The sequence below is a fragment of the Telmatherina bonti genome (assembly GCF_933228915.1).
Source record: "Telmatherina bonti genome assembly, chromosome: 1".
Classification (NCBI taxonomy): Eukaryota; Metazoa; Chordata; class Actinopteri; order Atheriniformes; family Telmatherinidae; genus Telmatherina; species Telmatherina bonti.
Genome location: NC_136619.1, coordinates 20229816 through 20253209, shown reverse-complemented (window position 1 = coordinate 20253209; position 23394 = coordinate 20229816). Strand labels below are relative to the sequence as shown.

The following is a 23394-nucleotide window of genomic DNA, read 5'->3' as shown; positions in this document are numbered from 1 at the left end:
ATTATATTAGTTTCAAATGAATATTAATTTGGGTTCTAAAGCCTTAAAAAATAATGCCAAATATGTCATTTCACCAGGAGTGGCCAAACATTATTCATTTGATTATTAACTTTTGGAAAAATGTTGCCAAGGGAATAAAATGTTCAGTAACATTGTTATGTTTGTTTTCAGTCTCTAATCTTAATTGTTGACTATTCCATAATCAATGTTTTAGTTTGTTCCTCAACCTGTGATGTCAGCCTTATTTTGTTGACATATATTTGTTCAGCTTTGCCTTGGAAACCCTCGTCAAATGTTTATGAAAGATATTTTAAACACTGATGACACCCGTGAGATAAAGCGTGCAGAGCATCTGTCGGTCTCTTCCTCACTACTGCTGCTGCTCCTCCCTCTAAATATCAGATGCCACACTACCATAAAATGTATCTTCTCTTAACACCTTAAACCTCTGACGCATGAATTATTAAAAAGAAAAAAAACAATGCCACATGTTTTCACATACAATATCTTACTTCTATAGACGTACAGAAGTTTTTGTCTTCAATATTTAATTATAAAAATATTTATCAAATAATATATTGTCATATTTACACAAAAGAAATATGGCATAGAAATTGACTAGTATTATATTCTTGTGCTGTTAATTCATAATTCTTATGCTGTTTATCTTAAGGTAAAGTTGGTAAGTACGTGTATTTATGAAATCTAACACATTGGTTTATTCTTCAGTAAGTGGCAGTGCATTGTGTGTCTCTTCAAATGTCCACTGAAGTGGCAAAATTTCAAATCTGCCATCCTCACTTATTAATATACGGTACTAGAAAACAGCCTTTAAATAGGTTCCCACTGTAGTGGACATGATGTATCAAAGGGTTATCACAAGACCAACAGGATTAAGAAGATAACTTCTCCACGTCCAATGCAATTTTCTCAGGCTTTAGCAAAGTCTTCCCAACCACCAGGGGGCGGCAGTGCGCCCTGCTGTAGCTATGTGCCAGAATTAAGAAGTGCAGGGAGCAACTTCCCACCGTGGAAATGGCGCTTCGCGTTGTGGAAGCTTGAAGTCAGTGGCACCTTTCGTGATTGATACAGTTGAAGCTCCTTCAGTGCTCTTCATATGAGGTGTATTTCGCAAAGGATCGGAGTATGACAGAAGGAGGAAAGAACCGGGGGATTCTTCAAGAAAAACAAAGCAGTCGTGGCTCTCAACATCCTCGTACAGGTAGCTCGTTGCACATTGCATCACGTTTTCTATCGCAGCACCTTCAAAGCTAACAGGGCTAACATGGGCTACTAACTTCAATTACAGTGGATAGTCCTCAGCAAAGGTTTTACAGTAAGAAAGTTACTTACACCTTACAGAAACAGAGTGTGGCATTATGGTAGAAAGTCTTAGGAGATATCTACAGCTAGGTGTTATGTTGGAGCTGCTCTAGCCTGATAAACATCCCATCTGCTTAGTCCGAGAATAAAAGTAAAGTTTAGTCTCATGATTGACTACAAGCAACCTGAACTCTCTATTACTAATAGAGTGCTCCTTGTAGATGTCATTCAAAATAGACAAATCTAACACTGGTGAGATTTTCTAGCTAACACCATCACTCCAAGTTAGCAACCTTAGCAAAAGTAGCAGCATAAGCTACTGTCGAAAATCACCCTGATTTTCTATTTAAATTCTTATTAACTTTACTTTAAGCATTCATTTTACACAGCGTTTTAACTCATTTATGTTGCACACTCCCGATTACTTATAAAATCGCTCTTCACCAACATAAACATGATGCCGTGTTCCCCAGGCTAACATCAGGTTAGCTAGTTTAACTTTAACGGTGAAATTGGTTAAACTAATCCTGCGTGACCTTGCATGCTAATCTCGGTAGCTTGCTAACTTAGCTAAACAAAAAGTGCTACTAACATTTGTTAGCCCTACATTGCGTTATAACACCCTGAGCATTTTGTTACCGTTGTCCTTATTTTATATCGGAACATTTTACATTATACGAAAGTAGATTTGTTTACATTCAGAAAAGTTAGCCTAATGCTGGCTAGTGCTGTTCATTAAGCTAATCTAACGAATGACCAAACATCCTCGGCTGATTTACATAACATTTAAATCTTTACTAATATGTTTCGTGATATCATTTTAGAGTTTAATTCATTATTTGGAACATATTTGGATTATTATTAATGAGAAAAAAAGCATAGCATTGTAACTGCAAATGTTGTCAGACGTTGAGAAGTGCAGCTAATCATTCTGTTTGAATCAGCGTCCTGCTGGTAAATTTATGTCTCCTTCACTAATATGAAAATATTGCGGTGCTTTTAAGCTCAAAGACTGCCATTGTTTTGTTTGTGGTGTCTTATGTCTACACCTCCTGCTTCATGTGGCTGCCAGTGACAGGCATGTTGCGCGGGATTTCACTTGAATCCACTGTGTTTTCTCTGTTGGTCACAGAGGGCAGTGTTGTGTCAAACTCTACACACTGCGAGGGCCTTGAAGGCACCACTTCGACCTTACTCCTATAAATAAAATTATCTGGGTGGGTCACTTTGCAGTGGCAAAGCTGGGGAAGAACAAACATTTTTCAGCTCCTGGTCACATGCTAAAACATAGCGACATATGTGCAGCAGAGGCCATGTTGTTATTAGAAAGCAAACAGAGTTTCAGCTCCAGCTGTCAGCATAGTTCCTGACAACTGGAGGCACAACTGGAGTTTGAAAGAAAGACCTCTATTGAGCTCTGAAAACTCATTTGTCCAGTTGAATCCTTAGGTGGCTTATGATGAAGTAGGAGTTGGGGAGTATGTTTTTATTTATTTATTTGTGCAGTATTTTGGTAAAAAAAAAGGAGTATGATGCGTTAGATTTGTTTTGGTTTTTTTTTTTAGTCTTTTGATGGAGCTATTTGTGAAGAGTAAATAACTTGTTTCCTGACATTTCCTGTTTTTGTTGTTTACACAGTAAACAATGCATGACCTGTCGGCTCAAGTCACCAGCAGCTTGCTGCCTTTCTCAGGAGCAACTGTTGATGCTCTGGGAGAGGATGAAATCACTCTGGGCTCTGTTCTGCAGGGCAAGTTCAGTGTTGGTAGGTAGAGTTGGATCATTTTTCTAGTAATGTGTCTTTTCTTACTGCCGTGCTCATTTGTAGTTGTTTGATTAAATATTTATTATGCATTTCAAAAGCTATTTCATTAGAAAGTTAAATGATTATTAAGTTGAACAGTCAAGTCAGAAAATGACTCCATTCAAATTCTAGAAAAGCTGGTTGCAGCTGTAAGATATGTACTTGAAATAATGCATGCACATCCTACCTCAGGAAAAAACTGAACCCAAATTGGATGTTGATGATATCTAATCTTTCATGTCTTTGTGTGTGTGAAGGTCGCAGTGGGTTGGCTTGGCTGGCCTGTGGACCCCATCTTGAGGTGGTCCATGCAGTGACAGGAGAACGGCTGTCTGCGTACCGCTTTAGTGGAGGAGGAGAGCACCCGCCAAGTGTTCTTGCTGCCAGAGACTTCAGTTGGCTCAAACGGTTTGAACTTTTTTCCACTATCTCTTTATATACATGTCTTTTAAGTTTTTGATGCGCAGTTAAGAAATAAATTCCAGCTTCTATGTGGATATTTAACAATATAACTAAAGATGAGACAATTGCTATTTTTAACTAATTTTTTTTGTTAATTTGTCAGGTCTGGATTGTTGGTTGGCTTGGAAGAAGCAGAAGGCAGCGTTCTGTGTCTTTATGACTTGGGGCTGTCGAGGGTGGTTAAAGCTGTGGTTATACCTGGGAGGGTAAGTTGGCTGTTCATCTGGATCCCTCCTTGTTTCTGCTGTCAGATCTGGGCAATAGTGCATTTTAAGCTTTAAATAAAAATGTTACAATTCTGGAATAATCAACACACCATGTCAAGATTGCATCAAAGATTGAGATCCTAAAGAATATTAACTATTTAATTTTTAAAAAAGTCCATAGTTTTCTTTTACATCACTGATATCATAGCTTGTAAGTATTTTCTGCTTACAGCTGATGGTCACTTAGGTGTTTTTGTTTTTTCTGTTTTCACAGTTTGTTCTGTTTTTGCCTCCTACAATAAAATAATTCCACATGTGTAAACTAATCATCCTCTTAACCCTTTGGATCCTGCTTTTCTTCTGTCATCTAGATTACAGCAATTGAGCCACTAGTAAGTTATGGCGGCGCAAGCACGTCTACGCAGCACCTTCACCAGAGCTTGCGTTGGTTCTTTGGCATTGCTGCTGTAGTAACAGATCTTGGTCACGTCCTGCTGGTGGACCTCTGTCTCGATGATCTTTCCTGCAGCCAAAGTGAACAGGAGGCGTCAGGTAAGTTGGGGTTTATGTAGTTTTGCAGATTTGACTGTTTTAATTTTTTTATTTTACCCTCAAAATTGCTGCTTTTCACATTTTAGATCACAAGCTTTGAAGAAATTACCCTGGCATTTTTATGTCTCTTGTGGCACTTTTAAGCATTATTTTGTATTAATAGGATCTAAAACCATTGATTTTCATCTGTTCTTTCCAGATAAACAAATGATAAATGTATTTATTAAGAAACATGAAGTTATATTTAGTTCCTGTGAGCAGTATAAAAAGTAGAGTTAAAAATGAAAATTGGTGTCAGTAAGTCAGGTCTCTCTGGACTCCAGCAAGAAAGTTGTTTAGACTGGAATAAGTCAACCAACTGTACAAAAAGAAGTTACTCCATCAGGTAACATATTTAGTATAGATGGATTAAAGTGAAGACCACCGTTACGTCCCCCATGACTGGTTTGTCATTATTGAGTAAAATGGATAATCTGCAAGATCACTAAGTGGTCAAAGTCTATTTTCGGGAATGTGCTCTCTCACAGTGACTACTAGTAATGTTCATGACTCATCAAGACAACACTGTTTCCACGGTGGCTCCACAACCAGAAAGTCATATGTTGTCAAAAAAATCAAAACATTTTGATTATCTGCCGTTTGCTAAAGATGACGGGGACAAGTTAAGCTACGGCAAACAAAAAAGGGATTTTCTTTAAAGAAACACTACAGAGTTAAAACTTCACTTTCAGAGAAGTGGGTTAAAATTCTTCTGAGCTGGTGTGAAACAGGAAATGTTAAGCTGCACTTACTGCTGCACAACGCGGTCCCATCTGATTCTATGAGCATATAATACACAATTACTTTTGCTCTCACACACAAGTAGTATCGGATGTGTGACGAAGTTATCTTTTATTTGTTCTCTTTTATCACTTATTTCTTGTGCAGAGCTTAAATTTAAAAAAAAGATCTAAAGGTTTCTTAAACTATTACAACCATCTATCTGCTTGCAGACCTCCAGGTAGTGACCAAATCCCCTACAGATATCCCCAGGCTCAGGGAGGTTAGCACCAGGCAGGGCCGACATCTTTGTCTGCAGCTGAACGGGCCTGCTGGCGTCGGTGTCACAGCTCTGCAGTACATCTCCAGAACCAATCAGCTGGCCGTCGGCTTTTCTGATGGATACTTGCAGCTCTGGAACCTGAAGGTTCTAAAAAAGGAGTGAGTTCTTGTATATTTTTTCTCTTGTATTTTGAAAGCCTTTCCTTTGAAACATGGTCATCTTGTAGTATGGCAGGTTTTCTACTGAGTTACTGGTTATAGGACGGCAAACAGGGTTCGGCTTCTTTCATCAGCAACAGAGGAAATTAAAGCAAAGAGTAAATTACAGTTCCTTTGAAAATATTGTTGACTTTTTAGGGTGTATTATATATACTTGCAGAAGATATATCACCTGATAACTGTAATAAATGTTTCAATGTTCTTTAAATGGATGCTTATCCACTATTTATTTATTTATTTGCTGCTGCTTTTATTTTCAGATACCACTTGCAGCTGGAAGGTGGCCAGGTGCCTGTACATGCCTTCACCTTCCAGGAGCCAGAAAATGACCCCAGAAACTGCTGCTACCTCTGGGCTGTCCAGTCATCTCAGGACCTGTAAGTCTTGCTTCCAGCTCTCTAACTCGCCTTATCAGGGTTTAGTCTCGTGTGCCGTAGTTCAGGCAGAGTGGGAGTACATGTTGTTTTTTTTTGGGTTTTTTTTCTCCCAACATTTTATTTTTATTCTGTGTTATTTTTCTCCCACACAGTGAGGGAGATCTGGTCAGTCTTCACTTGCTTCAGCTGGCCTTCAGTGAAAGAAAGTGTTTGGCTTCTGGGAAGATCCTCTATGAGGTGTGTGCGCTGTAGCTATTATTTCCTCTGCTTATTTTAATTAATACATCTTTTATAGGCGGACACCTGACAAATGCCCAGCGTATTTACTTTTCATGTTCCATCCTGCCACCTCTTTGTCCTCCTCTCTCTCTCACAGGGTCTGGAGTACTGCGAGGAACGTTACAGCCAGGATTTAAGTGGTACATCTTTCCCGCTCAGGTCCCAGGCCACAAACACACGCCTGCTAAGCTGCCAGACCATCGAGAAGTTCAGACACCATCCTGACAGGGATGACAGTATGAATGAAGGTTAGCCTACTATTACAGAAATTCCTGAACATTTCAGTGCTGCTGTTAGAAACGTGTAGACAACAGTCCTGTTGTGTGTCTCTTGCATCCAGCATGTAATGTGTTCTTGTTGCCTTTTCCAGTTTTTAATGGGTTTTTTATAATAAAATTTCTACTTTCACTCACATTTTTCTTTTGTTCTCTCTTTGCCCCCCCCCCCCCCCCCCACTCCCATCTCATTGCCTTTCCAGTTGCATCCCCAGACACCAGTGTCTCTATGTTTAGTTGGCAAGTCAAGGCTTACGGTCAGGGAACTCCTTCCACCTTCGTTGGGGTTTTTGACATCAACCGCTGGTACCACGCACAGATGCCAGACTCTTTAAGGTAAAGTAAAGTTTCACTCTGAATTGGCATCTAAAAGTTGCCATGTGGTGGTAACGTCATGCCCACTGTCTGTTCCTAAAAAGTTGTATTTAACAATATTTTGTTGTTGTTGTTGTTAGAACTGGAGAGTCTCTGCAGAATTGTCCCTACCTGGCAGTTTGGTCTCTAGATCCAGTGGTCCAGATGGTGTCCCCCCACAGCCTCATTGATGTGATGGTACATGAGCGTAGCCTGAGCAGGGGTCTGCCCTTCACCTGCCCCCCACCAGAGCAGTATTTTAATCCCACAACGTATAACTTTGGTAGGTTTAAACAATTTATCACAATTTTTTTAAATTTCATGACAGTCTTGTTTTGTTTTGGGTTTGTTTTTGTTTTTTTTATTCCTGCACGTGTCCCTTCAGTCTGCATGTTCCTGTTAAGAGTTAAAATTTTCCATTACAAACAAGCTTTAATGTCGTTTTTTTCATTCATGTTTCAGATGCTACCTGTTTGCTCAACTCTGGAATTGTGCATTTGACCTGTTCTGGATATCAAAAAGAGGCAAGTTTTTGCTGTTAAGTTGTAAAACTTCTCCATGTTGATATTTTGGCGTTTTGCTAAACCTGCTCATTTTTGGAAAATGGCTGAAGAAAATGCAAACAGTTCATTTTCTGCAGCCTGTTTGTTGAGTCCTTGTGTTGTGGAAGATGTCCTATTTATGACGAATGTATGATTAACCATACAGAAATGTTCTTATCTTTAATTTCACCTTTATAATTCCAAACAGACTTTAAGTTTTTTGAAGAAAGCGGCTCCTTGCTCCAGTGACATCATTTCCGCTAGCTACTCTCACTGCCTTATGTCTGGCCTTCTCTCATCTCGCCTGGCCGACACACAGGCATCCAGCCTCTCTCAGGTACATACACACATGCTGGCCATCATTACTTCAACACACAGACAACCAAAGTCAGCTTTCTCTAAGATCATTTTATTGTCAGGAAGTCAATATTCATAACAAAATCTTAATTATTATGGATTTCTGAACACTCTCTGATCCTACAACAAGTTGTTTATATGAAGCAGGTTTCCTCCTCACCTCACCCATGCCTATGCAGCAGCCCTGGAAGGACAGATCACAAACTTTATCTTATGAAGGTCTCTTGCAGATTTAGCAGCTGCTTAGTTTGGAGGCTAAAACTGCAAGGGGAGACGGAGGTTGAGGGTGTTTAATGTGTCAAAGTGCACTAGTTTATGGCTCCATAAAACTTTGCTGTCTCTCCTGTTACCTGTGGTTGTGGTTTCACTCCCATTGTTGTCCATTAGCTTGTTGGTATGCTGTCTATTATTACCATTGTTGGTATTATTTGTTCCTTTACCATTGTTGGTATAAAATGATTATAACAGTGTAATAATTCTGTTGCCTGTGGTAATGCACCTAGAATTTAACACTTAAGTTACTTGGTAATACATGTATTATTTTGTTATCCATAGCTTAGATCTTGTCTGATCAGTACAAACTTAATCCAAAGTTGCAGTGAAAAAGTCTTTGTATGTAACTATGTATGTATTGTATGTATCAGCAAAGTTGTTGCGAGTAATTTGGATGTAGAAATGAGGCGGGATAAAATATAATTTATTCTTCCCATTCCTCTTCAGGGAAAACTGCTTCCCCCCCCCCCCCCCTGGTTTTTGTTACACGGTTCATCGTTAGAAAAATGACAGACTTGCATGTGTCATCTGTTTTTGCTATAAATACCGCTGCTTGAAATAAATACCAAATAACAAACTTGATCCTCAACACTGAAGCCATGAAAACAACCTTTAAAAGTAAAAAATGTGTATTTGTTGCTGTAATTGCCCATGGTGTTGACCTTCAGGAGGAACAGCTTGATGCCGTCTTGTCAACAGCAGTGGAGACCAGTTCGCTGGGATTGATCACTGGCTGTATCAAGCAGTGGACCGCAGAAGGTAAGATGTTCGGCTCATGCTGTCAGCTGTTTTCTGAAACTACTCTACCGAACTTTCATTTAAATCAGTACGGAGATGATCTCACTCTTGCTTTACATATGTACTGCTAAATATATTTACAAAACTTCTCTGATAATTTGCCACAGACGCATCTAATTCTCTAAATTGTGCTTTTTGAACAGAGCAACCAGGCTCTGCACTGAACCTGCGCTACATCTTGGATTGGGCTTGGAACAAAGTAGTGCAGACGAAGGAAGAACTGGATGGCATCTGTAAGTTTACCTCTATGTAGACAAGAAGCTCACAGAATACTTCCAGTATCCAAGTTATTTGTGAACAAACTCTAATTTGGAATTCATGATCTTATTGAAGATTTATAGTTTGTTTATATTTTTTATGATTGGACAGTCTACGCTTACATGCATGTATCCCTCTTGGTGTGTTTATACTGCAGGTGCTCCACTGTTCGACAGCTCATCCAACTTCACAGATCCTCAGACTCTGCAGCTGCTGCAGCACAGTCAGAGGCTGCTCAGTAACCTCAGTGCCATCTTCCACTGCTTGCTCAGTGAGGCTCAGGAGCTCACACAGAAAGGTGTCTGTCATAGCCACACCGATGCAAAAACACACATATTTGCATGTGATGCCACTGAAACCAGTTGAAGCAGTTTTTATTTGTTTTTCTAACAAGTGTTGAGCGTTATGTGACTCACTGTGTTTATTGAATAAAATGAATGTTTGTGTTTTTCTTTGGTTTGTAGGTCTGGTAGGTCTGATGAACAAGAACATGGTGTCCAGCCTGATCTCCAAGTATGCTCAAGTGGTGCTCTGGTTCTGTCGAACTGGATTACTCCCAGAGGGATCAGGTAAAGTGGTGCTGGCATCAATGAGACATTGTCATGAAGATTTTTTTTATTGTCAGAAAGCACAAAACTTGTAAAGAGTTATCAATAAGAACAATTGCTTTCTGGGAAGATTTTTTTAAAAGGACTCATTGTGAATAAAAAACACAAAATTGCAAATAAATTAGGAAGATTCTAAAACGACAAAAAACATGGATTCCACATCAAGCGAAGAATATTTTCTGCTGATGCTGGAAAAAGAAAAGAAAGAAAGGACGTTCTTTTCCATGTCTGTGGGATCATTTAAGGATCCATTTCAGCATCTTTTTTTCTAGCTTGGAAGAAGCAGAGAAGCAATTTCAGGGGGTCAGGTTGAACCGGACCAGAGACTAGCTGTATTCCCAATGACTTTACATTGATTGAATAAAAAATATTGCTGTCCGAATTATTCAGACAAAATAATGTGTGATGGTCTTTATGCTTGAAGAAACTTAATTGTGACAGTGAATGAAAAGAAGTTTTGGTGCCACAACCTTCATCATCTCTGCATTCATCTGTATTTCCTCCTGCTGAATCCCCCCCCCCCACCACCACCAGATGAAGATGCTCTTCAGATTTCCAGGCCTTTCTACACTCACTCAGTTATCAGCAACTATTACACCATACGCAGAGAGGAGCTGACCCGGCTGGCCAAGTGAGTGAAGAATGCAACTTCATCATCCTCTGTCTTACCAATAAGTTCACTTACATTTTGATTAATAGTTATGCTTCTTGAATACTGTTATTTAAAATAATGCGTAACTTGTAACAAATACCTTGTTTATAAAATCCATGTTAGGTTTCCCCAGTGACTTAGTTTCCTTCAGGATTTGATGGTCGAAGCTGTTCCCAGATATTCCACTGTTGTTTCAGGAACAAGTGGTGTGCAGACTGCCTCATGATTGATGGTTTGGTCAGCCAGTGTGGGGAACGCTTGACCAACCTGTGGAAAAGGGATGACGGTGGAACAGGGCAATACCCTCCACCTACACTGCATGTAAGGATTTGGATTTTATGTATTTGAATTCATTTATTTTGTACCATCCAATGTCCTTTTTGATGGAATTTTAGCAGTTTTGGAAAGATTTCCCTTTTGCATGTGTCATTCACAGGCTTTGCTTGACATCTATTTGCTGGACAACATCGATGAAGCTTCCAAACATGCAATTGTATCCTTATCTTTACTCCCAATATGATTTTTTTTCTTATCTAAAAGTTAACCTATTGTTGGTTGTAGGGCTGTGACAATATGCTTTTGTCCCAGTTTGATCCGATTCCAATTTTTTTTTGAGTGCCGATTCGATTTAAATTGGGATTCTCACAATTCTTCAATATTGCTGATTTTTTTTTTTTTTTTTTGTAGATTAAAAACAAAAAAAAGTACAAAACTTTTTATTTTGCTCGTCATTTTCCTTGATTTCAATTACAGTAGCCAGACCCTCATTCTGCGGCTATAATGCCCAAGGAGGCGAGTAAAAAGATCAATAAAAATAATAGAAATGACAAAAAAAATCACATTGGATTATTTTTATTTATTTGGGGGGGGGGGGAAGATTTTTTTAAACCAAAAAAATTGATTTTAAAATGGTTAAGCAAGATATCCCAACATTCGATTTTTCGATTTGATTTTCCCACGCCTTGTTGGTAGTATCCTTGACCTGTTCTTCTAGGTGATCTACCTGTTGTTGGATGTCATGTACTCCTTCCCCAATAAGGATGGAGCATCAGTGGAGTCTTTCCCCACAGCTTTTGCCATACCCATTGGACTGGTCAAACTTGTACAAGGCCTCTGGCTTCTGGATCATCATGACCACCAAGTAAAAACTCACACACACACACACACACACACAATTGAACTCCATTAAACTCCAGATCTGTTCATGTTAATGACAAAGCTTTGCCATCTCAGACTGTATGTATGATATGAAGTGAGAGGTTTTCTTATCCGGGTTGGTTAAGGTTATCTCCGCTGACTAGTTTGTGAATCGCGGCTTATTTGTTGTTTTAGCTGAACTTATGAGGCACTCTATCTTTCTCTGAGCTTGTCACATTTACTTCATTTACCTTAATCCGTTCTTAATGAACTCATACATGAAATCAACGTTATTTTCTTCCATTAAAACTTGTCTTTGTTTTGTCTCAGAGTTCCTTCGAGCTGCTCCTGCACCCGGCTGCTTCTCAGTTTCATTTTGAGTGGCAGCATGAGCGCATCCTGCAAGCACTGATGTGCCAGGGTCAACAATCAGTGGCACTTCGATACTTCCATGTTTCAAAGCCCCCAATTTCCTCCACTTCGCAGGCCAAACTGTGCTTATCTGTCCTGCTACACAACAGGTGAGTTAAACTGGAAATGATTCTCTGTGTAACAACATCAGCTGTCTTGCTTTATTGTTACCAACCAGCCAGCGGCTCTTCTTGCAGGTGTCTTATCGAGGCGTGGTGCTTACTTCGGCAGCACTCGGATCGCCTGAACATCACTGAGCTGCTGGGGTTTCTGTATGAGAGCTGCCAGGAGCTGGGCCTCATCAAAGAGCTGCTCAAACTGCCACTGGGCCTCAATGAACAGGTGGGACTGGGAGATGAATTTCATCACTTTCTTTCACACCCTTTATTCCTTTCTATACAAATCTGTTATATGGTTTTAGATTCATAACATTGATGTTGGAACCTGTTGTTGTTTGGATTGTTTCAGGAATGTCTGGAGAAGTTTCTCCAGGGTACCGGTGGTCTGCAGAACAGAGAGCTGCTGTTGGTTCATTACCTTCAGCAAGCCAAATACATTCCTGCTCTGCAGCTCAACCAGAGCCTCAAAATTAATTTGGTGGTATGTTCATCAAAAGTTCATCCAAATGTTAACTGTCACAGTATTATTACAGGGTGTGACATTTTCTCATGTTTGGATTCATTTACATTTACATGAGTTGTAATCAGTTTATAAACAGAAGATTTTTCCATCGCATCATTGTGAACGATTTTTTTTTTTCCCCCATGTTCACAACGACATTTACTCTTGTGTCTTTGTGCCTAGAATGAGCGAGATCCAAAGCTTAAAGAGAGATCCAACACCAGAAACTCTATATTGGAGAAGTATGGCAAGGTTTTGCCAAGAGTGCAAAGGAAACTGGCAACGGAGAGAGCTAAGCCGTACCAGCATCCCTACGTCATCCATAGAGACGGTAAGGAGCTGCACAATTCACATTCAGATCAGCTGGTGCATGGCAGTCTTACAAAACCGTTTTATACTCTAAAACTACACATGGATAACTATTTGATCAACATATTTTAGTTGGATTTTGCAGAAATTCTTGTCCTAATTTAATCTATTGATTATAACACATTTATTAAGTTTAAACAACCTGGTTTGCACTCTGCAGTTTCTCGGCCACAGCCGTTGTCAACTATCACCAAGCGCTCTGGCAATGAGAAGGTGATGTCCAGGGCTGGATTTATCAACAATGTCCTCACCAAGATTGAGGAGGTGTGGTTGGGAAAAGACGCTACACCGCAGTCCTCCCCAGCAAGGAGGTGAGAAAGCAGTTCCTAGGTTAACGATTGCTCCATCATGTTTATTTGCTTTTTCTCTTCTCAAAAACTCCTCTTTCAATTTTATCTCTCGCAGTCCCATTGTGGCTGATGTTCAGACCCCCAGCCCCAAGCTTTCTTTTCCTGACCCCTTCCTTGGAACTCCCATCACCATGACCTCCAGACGAAAGTCAAGGTACTTTCATTAGAATGACAATGAATGGAAAGCAGGCTGTGCTTCATATTTCAAGAGAGCACCCTGTGTCGGTATCTCTCTATGCAGTCATCATTGTTTTTCCTTCATGCTTTGCATTCCTTCTTCCTCTTAAATGTAAGGCTGATGGATTTGGTGGTACATCCCTCCTGTCAGACCCCTCAGCCTCTGCTCAGCCCTCCCAGACCTCCCAGCTCTTGGATTTCTCCAAAGAGCTTCAGGAAAGCACCTGAACTCAGTTTGCTACAAACACCGCAGGTTGTCAAAGTGAGTACACAAATGTGGATATTTTTTCCTCTCTCTCTCTCTACTTTAAATGTGCCCAAAAACCTTTAAATAATACCAGCAATACTTTAGCTATGGACACAATCTGTTGCTCATCCTTTTCATCCATCTTCCCGTCAGCGGGCCCGAGCCTTGGCTGCTTCTGGGCCGGTGTTTTCAGGTTTCACCCCTCAGTCCATCCTGCGCAGCAGCCTCAGGCCAACACCTGTTGCAACGCCCTCTGCCTCTCCAGGGCGCTCCATCACCCCCCCACTGCGCAGCAAAGAGAGCCGGATCACCTTCATTGAAGAGGCAGAGTCCCCTGAAACAGAGAAGGGCATCCGATGGACTAACGGGGTAAACCCAGGCATAGGATTGGAGATGTGTTTATTTAGGCTCTTTATCACTGTTTAGGCTGGCAGATACAGTTGTGTGTCATAATTAAATGTCTTTCAATTTTCTTTTTCCCTCTCTCTGCAGATGGCAGCAGACAGTGAAATCAGCTTGTTGACCAAAAGCTCAACGTTATCCAAAGCTACACATAACAACTGGTCTTCACAGCTGGCCGAGGAGGACGAAGATAGAAATGAGGATGGTGAACAACCTCGTGTTAAGTTCTTGCCTCCAGAGGGTGGTTTTTCATCAGCACGGCTCAGATGCTCAGAGAGCGAGTCATCCTCCACGCATGAAGTCTCTGAAGAAACAAGCCCACCAGGCACAACGCAGGCCCACCTTAGTCTGAGCCTTGATACCAGTCAGGTATCTGTTCGGTCAACAGACACCACTCTGGAGTATTATGATGCCCCTCTGTCAGAAGACCTTGGAGAAGGGCTTGGACTACCTGCAGAGGAAGATGATGATGTGGTGACAGTGAACATCAAATCTCTGACTGAAAAGGAAGAAACAGACGAAAAGTCTGAAAAAACCACCGAGCAGTCTCTTAACCCGACATCAGAGGACGCTGAAAAAGAAGACGAGACTGTGAAAGAAGACGGAGCCCTTTCATATGCGGCGGAGAGTGGTCTGGAACAGGAGGCAAAAAATGAGGAAGAACTTGAGCCCAAAAGAGAGAATGAAGCAATAAAGTCAGAGGACAAAGAGGAAAATCTTTCAAGGCTTGACCAAGAGGAGCCGTCTGCTCTCCAACAAAGTGAGTCGTTTTCAGAATTTATAATGAAAATATTTCTGCAGAACTGTGTGAAACGTGGCGATATCTTCACACAGCGACATCTCCAGACTGTTTCACTGATGCTTCCGAAGTGTAAATGGTATTCATTTTGCTGCACTTCTCTAACACACATTTTTGTATGTTTCCAGCTGGTAATGAGACAACTGAGATCTCAGATTCTGAGATTAAACCTGCGGATCCTCCGGTGAAAGATGAACAACTGGATGTCCAGTCAGAGCCTGTCGAATCTCCTCAGCCGAGCGTTGAGCAAACTAGACCATCTGAAGGAACTGAAACCACCAAAGAAGCAGAGGAGGCTCTGGAGCAGTCAACAGGTCCAGTCTTTCATTTTTATGAAACAATGTTAGAAGTTGAGTTATTTACTCTGCATTATAAGGAGGAGTCTTTCCTGACGCAGACTGTACTGTGGGAGTTCAGCTGTGGGACGGGAACTGTAGAAGTTTGCTTAAGTTTTTAACTTGTATGCAAATATATTGACTCAGTACCAATTATTTGTGTTTGTTTAACTTTAGATTTGACTGAGTTTGTACAGCAACATCTTTTTGGTGGTGATCTATCTCCTCCACTAACCCGTTCAGCGATCCACAATGCATCACAGATGCAGACTTCTTCAAACAGGTGTGTCCACCTTTTCCTTGCACAAAAGAAAGCCTTGGCTGTAATGTTTCTTCTCAGGAGGAATGCAGAAAATCTGTCATTTATCTCAAAGTGCATGGTTGTATTCTCGCTTCAGTTTACTCAGTTAATAGATCTGTTGTAGGTTGTGTGGCCAGAGTGACTAACAGATGGTAGTAGGCAGAAGTCCTCCAACAAGTTGAGAATTTATTGTGCAACGGTGCATGTTGCCATAAAATACATAGAAAACCACAATAGAAAATTATCATTACACAAATTACATTCTACCCACTAAACATAACTGAAATCAAATAAACCTAAAGTAATCTAACATGCACCCTGCTACATCAATCTCTGCTCTTGCGGACAAACAAAATGCCAGCTTTAAATACCCTCACACCTGAATCCCAACATCCCCAGCACCTTCCACCTTTCAGGTACACACACTAAATAGTCATTGTCATTCTTTCCCCGTTACCTCAGATAACCCTCTAAACTGTTTCCCCATCCACAAACATCAGACACAAAACATATCCTATAAAAGACAAACTAATTCCTGTGACACAATACAAGTCCCTCCCCCATACTTGGTACCATCCAGTGACATCACCAACATGAGCAGCTCTTCCTCCCTTTGGTCCTAGAACATAAGTATAGTGAGTAAGTCAATAATATTAAACATTTCATTAACAAAGCAAACAGAATATTAAACCAAATTATTTCTGTTGGTTTGCATCTTTATTTTAACAAGTGGTTGCATATTGTAACTTTAGTCAAATACAAAACAGAACACAAACAAACCCAGGATAGTTGGTGTCTGCTTACCACTGAGAGGATAAAGAAAAGTACCAGTAACTCAAACACAATATGGTTAGCCGTTTTTGTGTTAAGCAACAGTGACAGGTTGTGGCATCTTACCCACTTTGTCACAAGATCATTATAAATATGTCATAAATACACAAGCATGACTGATCTTGATAGTTTTGGTTGTTTAGGTCAACTTTTAGTTTAATAAACCTTGAGTTACTGTGTATTAGATGAAAAACATCCTTTCAGAGTTAAAATGTGCCAGTCTGACAAAATATATTCATTTGAACTTTTCATGAAGTCTAAAAAATTTTATATAAATGAGAATCTAATCTGTCCTCCCATCTGTCTGTTAGCTCATCTAGACTCAGACCAATTTAGCTCCACAGTTTCTTTCCAGTACAGAGAAGAAGCAGCCACTAACGACACAAGAGTAAAAGGATACTGTGCATCTTTTCATAAAACCAGTAAAACATTTTTGTATATCACAACCTTGGTTAACTGTTTTTTTATTCTTCACTTTCTTTTATTAGATGGCTAAATGTGCCAGAAGCTGCTGCAGTTCCATACGATCACGCTGCACTAATAAACTTTTTTTTTTATTTATTTATTTTTTTTACACAAATCACTTTTCTGGTAACTTTAAAACATCTTCTGTGCAGGGAACTTGGCTGTGCTTAAATGCACAATAATTTCCCTCAGATTAGGCTAAAAGCAGCAGAATGTCTAAACAGTCTAAACCACCATGTTTAATATAGTTGAATTTAACAATTCCCTCCCAGACATGGACAACGAGTAGTCCAGTTAACTGCCATGGCAACATGTGATCTTAGCTTGTTTTAAGTGTTCCTGTAAACATAAATTTGCTACCATTATATAGTATAACTCAACATATAATTTTTTTTTTCTAAGTTAATAGATGTTTTATAACCATCTTGTTTTTTAACATGTTAAAAATTTGCCGTCATTCTTCCTCTCCCAGTGAGGCGTTAGGTGAGGATCAAGAGGAGGAAGAAGCAGCCGCTGATGCCCTTCAGGTCTTCACTGTCCAGAAATCTAGTACCTCCGTGACATCCTCGGAGCCGACGGGCACAGACTCCCACTGTGAGGACCATTAAACACACACGTACATGAACGGTGGTGCAAACGTTCCAGTGTTTACTCATCCTTCCCTTCTGTTGCTGTTGTCTCTTAGCTGTCGTGACTGTCAATGATAGCGAAGAGCTTTCTAGTCATACTTCTGAGGAAGAGGATGATGACGAAGAGGAGGAGGAGGAAGAAGCGTCATCTGATCAAGCGGAGGAGGAAGGTGAAGAAGAGGAGGCGGAGGAGGAAGAAGAAGAAGAAGACTCTGGTAGTGAAGTGGAGATCATTGATGAGGTCCAGGGAAATGGGAGGCTGCCACCCTTTCAGTCCAGCTCAGTCTTTGTACAGCAGGGACACACACACTTCCTGCCAGCTCTGTCAGAGGACGACGCCGCTGCTTTCTCTCTGATCTCATCCGGAGCCGAGATAAAGGTAAAAACCAGTCCGTCTGACTAGTTAGTAGCATGACTTTACCGTACTGTAATGGTCTAAGTCATTTTAGATTAAAGTGTCTTGCAGTTCTCCATATATCACAAAATGTATGTTTTGGCTTTTTACAGATGGTAGAGGATGACATGGAGGGTGAGGTTGTTATGGTGAGACTGGGAACAGATGATGGAGAGATGGGGCTAGATGAGGATGCAGAGCAGGAGTCCTCATTCGTGGAGCTCAAACCTTCTACCACTCTTCTGGTGCCACTGGAGCTGGTGGAGGGACAACACAGCCTGGCGGACGGTGCGCAGCTGTGCCTTCCTGAGCTTCAGCAGGCTGTGGTGGCGGCCGATCTGCAGTCTGAAACCCACCACAGCTTTTCTCTGATGCTGGATATGGATGAAGATGGTCTGAGGGAGGCCCACGCTCTGCCTGATGAGAAAAATCTTCAGTTGTCTGAGCCGTCTCTTCCGCCTCAAGTAGTGGATGTCAGTGATGCCTTTTTGACCAAAGCTGAAGTTATTCCTTTGATTAAAGATGAGCAGAATACTTCTCTGTCTGGAGAAGCTTCACAGGAAGACAAACGGGAAGAGACGGAGAGCTTGGAGGAAAGTGTTGACATATCAAAGAAAGTAGAACTTGTGGAGCTTGAAACAGACTTGCAGACTGAAAACCCTGCAGCAGAGCAGGAGACAGAAGACGCTGCTAAGCAAAAAGATGTAGAGTTGGAACTGTTGCCCGATGAGCAAAAATCTGCTGCTCTTTCGGTTTCACTGCCAACTTCAGCTGGAGAACTTCCACCTGCTGAGAAGGTCCAAGAATCTGTGGCCATAAAAAGTGTTGAGGAGGAGAAGCAAAGACCTGCTGAGAAGCAGGAGGTACCACAAGAGCAGGTGGTGCTTGAGGAGCTGGAAGAACTTCAGAAGCAGCAGAAACCTGAGGAACTGCCTGAAAATGTGGAACAGCAAAAGTCTAAAGAGCTGCAGGAGCTTGAGAAACTCCAGGAACTTGAGCAACAGAAGGCGGATGAGCTGCAGGAGCCTGAAGAGCTACAGGGGCTTGAGGAACTCCAGGAACTTGAGCAACAGAAGGCGGATGAGCTGCAGCAGCCTGAAGAGCTACAGGGGCTTGAGGAACTCCAGGAACTTGAGCAACAGAAGGCGGATGAGCTGCAGGAGCCTGAAGAGCTACAGGGGCTTGAGGAACTCCAGGAACTTGAGCAACAGAAGGCGGATGAGCTGCAGGAGCCTGAAGAGCTACAGGGGCTTGAGGAACTCCAGGAACTTGAGCAGCCTGAAGAGCTGCAGAGTTTTGAGGAGCAGCAAAAGCCCAATGAGCTCCAGGAGCTTGAGGAGCAGCAGAATCCAGCGGAGATGGAGGTGCTTGAAGATCCTGAGAAGCCTGAAGAGCTGCAGGAAGCTGAAAAACCAAAGGAGCCCGAGGAGAAGAGAACGGAGAATCCCCTCAGTGAAGAGATGAAGCCTGCTGTGGAGGAGCAGGAGGGCCTCGTAAAATCAGAAGAGGCAGAAACTAAGTCAGAGGAGGAAACGAAGGAGGGTGTTGGACAAGAGGATGATGAAGAAAAGAAACCTGCGGAGCAAGTATTAAATGCAGGTGGTGTTAGCCAGCTAAGTAAACAGCCGGTACCACAAACGCCCACCTCTCAGAGGAAGAAGGCACCTTCCACTCCAACACGGAGGATGACGAGAGGAAGAAATGTTACTTTCATCTCTCCTGTTACAGAAGACGAGCCAGATGAGGGGGACATTGCTCTGGTTGCTGCGAGCTGTACTCCTAGAAAAAGTAAAGGGGCCAAAGAAACCAAAGTCCTGACCGACACACCTAAAAGAAGTAGCCGCAGAACTCCTCCAGATCTTCCTAAAGAAGAGGTTGAGGAGGTGGAGGCTATGAAGAACGATACGTCGGTTGCGTCAGTCTCCAAGACGTCTTCCCCAGCAAGACGCTCGCAGAGGGCCACTGCAACAAGGGCCAGTCAGGCATCAAAGGAGAAGCAAGAAGATGAGGCGGTGGAATCAAAAGCTGGACGAAGAACAGCTTCCAGGACTCCAACCCCGTCCAAAAGCAGGACTCCCAGGAGGTCCAGCCGAAAGACAACGAACAGCAGTGTGGTGGAGCCAACACCACTTGAGATGGTGGCAGAAGAAAAGGTAGAGGACGGGTCTCCTGTCCATCCTGTAAAACGCAGCTCCAGAAGAGCGAAGACGGAGCGATGGGAGGCTGTACCGGCTCTGCTGGAGGAGGAAGAAGAGGACATAAAGACACAGACTGTGAGGACAACCAGACGGTCCAGCCAGATTACCCTCAATATGTATCCACAGGTAAGATTCAGGAAGGCACTTCCGGTTTTGTGCTGATAATCTTAGTATTTAGGGAGAAAGATCATTTAATCAACTCAGATCATGTTGCTGCATCACTAGTACGACTTCCATCATTCTTTTATTTGTTTTGATGAATTTATCCATAAACTTTTTATTTTTAAATCTTGTGTATAATTTTCATCTCATTGTCATTTTTCCATACAACACATCCGATCCATCCATCATTCACTGCTAACATTTAAAACCCTCAGGTGAAACTGGTTCCTGTATCCCTCCCTCAGAGCACGAGGAAGATGAGAGGAGAAACTATTACTGAAAATATTAAAGGACGTGATGATCTACCGGAGTCCCAGGTGAACACAAATGCTGGTCCGACCAGCTCACGTCGCCTGACCAGAAGCAAACTTTGGGATCATCCCGAGGAAGACCTTCTCCTCCTGGACTCGCCATTAGAGGTGGATTCTGAAACCCCCGTTGCAGATGCTCTCATCAAGAGACTGAAAGATGAAGAAGAGAAGGAAGGTATGAGTCAGGCCATGCGGCGCTTAAGGAGCCGTGTCGGTGTGGATGCCATCAGTATGCATTTATCTCCAACTGTTGTGGTTTAAATAATTGAGCTACATTTTGCATTTTATTTTCACTCTGAATGTAAATATTTAACCAATAAATGCAGGTGGTGTTGCAGCAAAGGTGGAGAAAACCAGAGGGAGCCGTACAAAGCCATCAAAGGAGCAGGCTTCATCTCCGCCTCCTGTGACAGATGATCTGGTATGTGACCATAAAGAGCATGAATCCAGCTCAGGGGAGCATTCGTTCATCTACTCGCCCTCGCGAAGACGACGAACGAGAGGTACGCTGAATGCCGATAAGTGTGTTGCTTTTTTTTTTTTAATGTTTCGTTGCTGGTTTTGACCTTCCTGTTGCCTGGCTGTCAGCTCACAGTGAAGAGTCTCCTGTGCCAAGTGAGGAGTTTGAGGCACCTGTGACTCGCAGCAGGAGCAGAGTCAAAGACGAACCTCGGGTAAGTCAGATTATCTAACTTGTTAAAAAGGCCGAGTTTCAGTGTTAAACCAGAATAGTAAACAGGAAGTTGAAATTTGTCCTCACATTTGAACTGTGTTTTTTCACATTATAGTTAATCTTGTCAGAAATTCAATTCAATTCAGCTTTATTTGTGTAGCGCTACTTCACAACAATGTTGTCACAGGGCACTCTACAGACACATCATTTCAAGCCAATTCATACATAGCCTATAATAGAAACCAACTGATTGCATCGAATCATGACTTCGATCCAATCCCCCATCCGGAGCATGCACGAGGCGACAGTGGGAAGGAAAAAAACTCCCCTTTAACAGAAAGAAAACCTCCAGCAGAACCCGGCTCAGAGAGGGCAGCCATCTGCCTCGACTGGTTGGGGTGGAGACGACAGGAAAGACAGAACAACATGTACAACTGCACTTATTCAGGCCAGATGTAATGATGATCGGTGTGAAAGAGGTTTTGCTTTAGCTTGTTTTCCCGTGATTCACCCTGTCTATCAGACTGTTCAGTTTAATGAAGCTTTATGAAGAAAACTGAATCAGGAATAATACTCACTTTTGCAGGAGAAATGATCAAAGAGGAGTTAATCTTGTTTTATTTTTCCTGATCTCCTTCATCTTCCTTCAGGATAAAATTTCTTCAAAAGAGGATCACCCAGATGTGGAGATGACAACGGGGGTTTCCAAAAGCAGAAAAACCAGCAAACGAACAGCCAAGTAAGAATATTCTGGAAAACTGATACATTTCAGATTGAGACCGCCCACAATATTTTATTTGTCTTATTTATTTATGGAAACTGTATAAATTTAGGGGTTTGGGATGATTTCTGCTCACCAGGCAGCATGGAAAGTAAAACTACTCATCCTTTCTGTTTGCCTATTTTATCGTCAGATCGAGAACCGCTTCGGAGCCTCTTCCAGTCGCAGAAGTGGACGCAGTCTCCCCTCTGCCCAGTCCCGCCGATCCGCTCCCAAGAGCGCTGATGAGGATTAAGGACGGAGAGGCACCAACCACCAGCAGGAATCTGCGACGCAAACGAGTAATGGACACAGTTTTCACTAAACCCGTCACCCGGAGAAGAAAACTTTGAGTTTGGTTTTAAACAGCAAACCACAGACATCCGCCTGAAGATATGAAGCTGTCAAATAAATCCAAAAAAACATAACAAAGCATACGTGAACTTGTGGCTCTGCCTACTGGACCGCCTTCCAGCTCTGCGCTTTGTACAGTGACTTCTCCGCTGAAACTAGAGTGGAAGACGTGAGCAGGAAATTATATTTTTTGGGACACACACACACACACACACACACACACTGGTGAATTGCAGTGTGATAAAGAAGATTTTATTTTTGGAGTTTACATTTATCCCTCTTACTAACTTGATATCGTATCCGTGGCCATTTTGGGTTGACCATTTTAGGACGATTCTCATCGCAGGATGGCACAAGGAACAGCAATCAGTGCAGGATTTTAGAGGCTCCCATGAATAAATCTGACTGAAGTGAACCTGCCTCTCTTGACGAGGTGTTATTTACATTCTCTCTTATTTCCGTTTCTTTCTTTTTTTTGTGTTGACGCCGTTTACTTTTAGAATATCAAGGCCTGCTGTTTTTTCTATTTAAGAGGAAAAAGCAACAAACTGGCAGATTTATCTCCACTGCTGGATTTGTAAATAGTCCTTTGCTATGTTCTAAATAAAGTTAATAAATAAATCCTAAACGATGATGTTAATTTTGACTTTTAAATGTTTTTGGGATGCATTTAATTCATTGGATTATCGAATCAGATTGCCTGTGCTCTAGTCTTAAAATTGAACTCGATTTGGGGCGTTAATGTGTGGAAGTTTGCACTGTTTGCAGATGTGGGTGTGGTTGTACATTATAGGGACACATACTGTTAAAGAATTGAATCTTGCACAGCATTTCGCACATTAAACTTAATTTGGGACATGTTTATAGGATTGTTGAATTCAATTTTATGGCAACCATCATCTGAGACGGCTATTTTCTGATGAATGTATGTAGAATGTCTTATTTTTGATGACTGATCTTTGATAAAAACGGGAAAGCTTGAAAACCTTCCTCATATCTCTTTGATGTCTTTGATTGCATGGTTGGTTGTTTTTTTTTTTTGTGGGGTGTGTTTGTGTGTAAGGTAAGTTTGTGTTCGGTTGTGCAGT

The 23394-nt window shown here is 41.6% G+C and overlaps 1 protein-coding gene across 2 annotated transcripts; it reads left to right on the top strand.

The window, feature by feature from the left end:
• The first annotated feature begins 1041 nt into the window (after positions 1-1041).
• ahctf1 (AT hook containing transcription factor 1) lies at positions 1042-23210 on the top strand. Of its 2 annotated transcripts, XM_079245217.1 has the most exons (40): positions 1042-1222; positions 2962-3088; positions 3385-3535; positions 3693-3795; positions 4167-4347; positions 5340-5547; positions 5868-5984; positions 6137-6221; positions 6361-6511; positions 6742-6874; positions 6994-7175; positions 7355-7416; positions 7643-7771; positions 8733-8823; positions 9006-9095; positions 9278-9418; positions 9585-9689; positions 10263-10359; positions 10578-10701; positions 10817-10873; positions 11375-11521; positions 11848-12038; positions 12126-12270; positions 12397-12528; positions 12733-12880; positions 13079-13229; positions 13324-13422; positions 13563-13707; positions 13846-14061; positions 14185-14854; positions 15022-15207; positions 15406-15511; positions 17298-17419; positions 17511-17833; positions 17962-20172; positions 20424-20694; positions 20846-21022; positions 21108-21193; positions 21843-21931; positions 22107-23210. In XM_079245217.1, exons 2-40 carry the CDS (start codon positions 2968-2970, stop codon positions 22303-22305), a joined length of 8142 nt encoding a protein of 2713 aa, XP_079101343.1. In that variant the 5' UTR covers positions 1042-1222; positions 2962-2967; the 3' UTR covers positions 22306-23210. The 2 variants fall into 2 exon arrangements, with proteins under 2 accessions (XP_079101343.1, XP_079101342.1); XM_079245216.1 differs by lacking the exons at positions 1042-1222; positions 2962-3088; positions 3385-3535; ... (7 more) ...; positions 6994-7175; positions 7355-7416 and having other exon boundaries at positions 20454-20694.
• Positions 23211-23394: the final 184 nt, after the last annotated feature.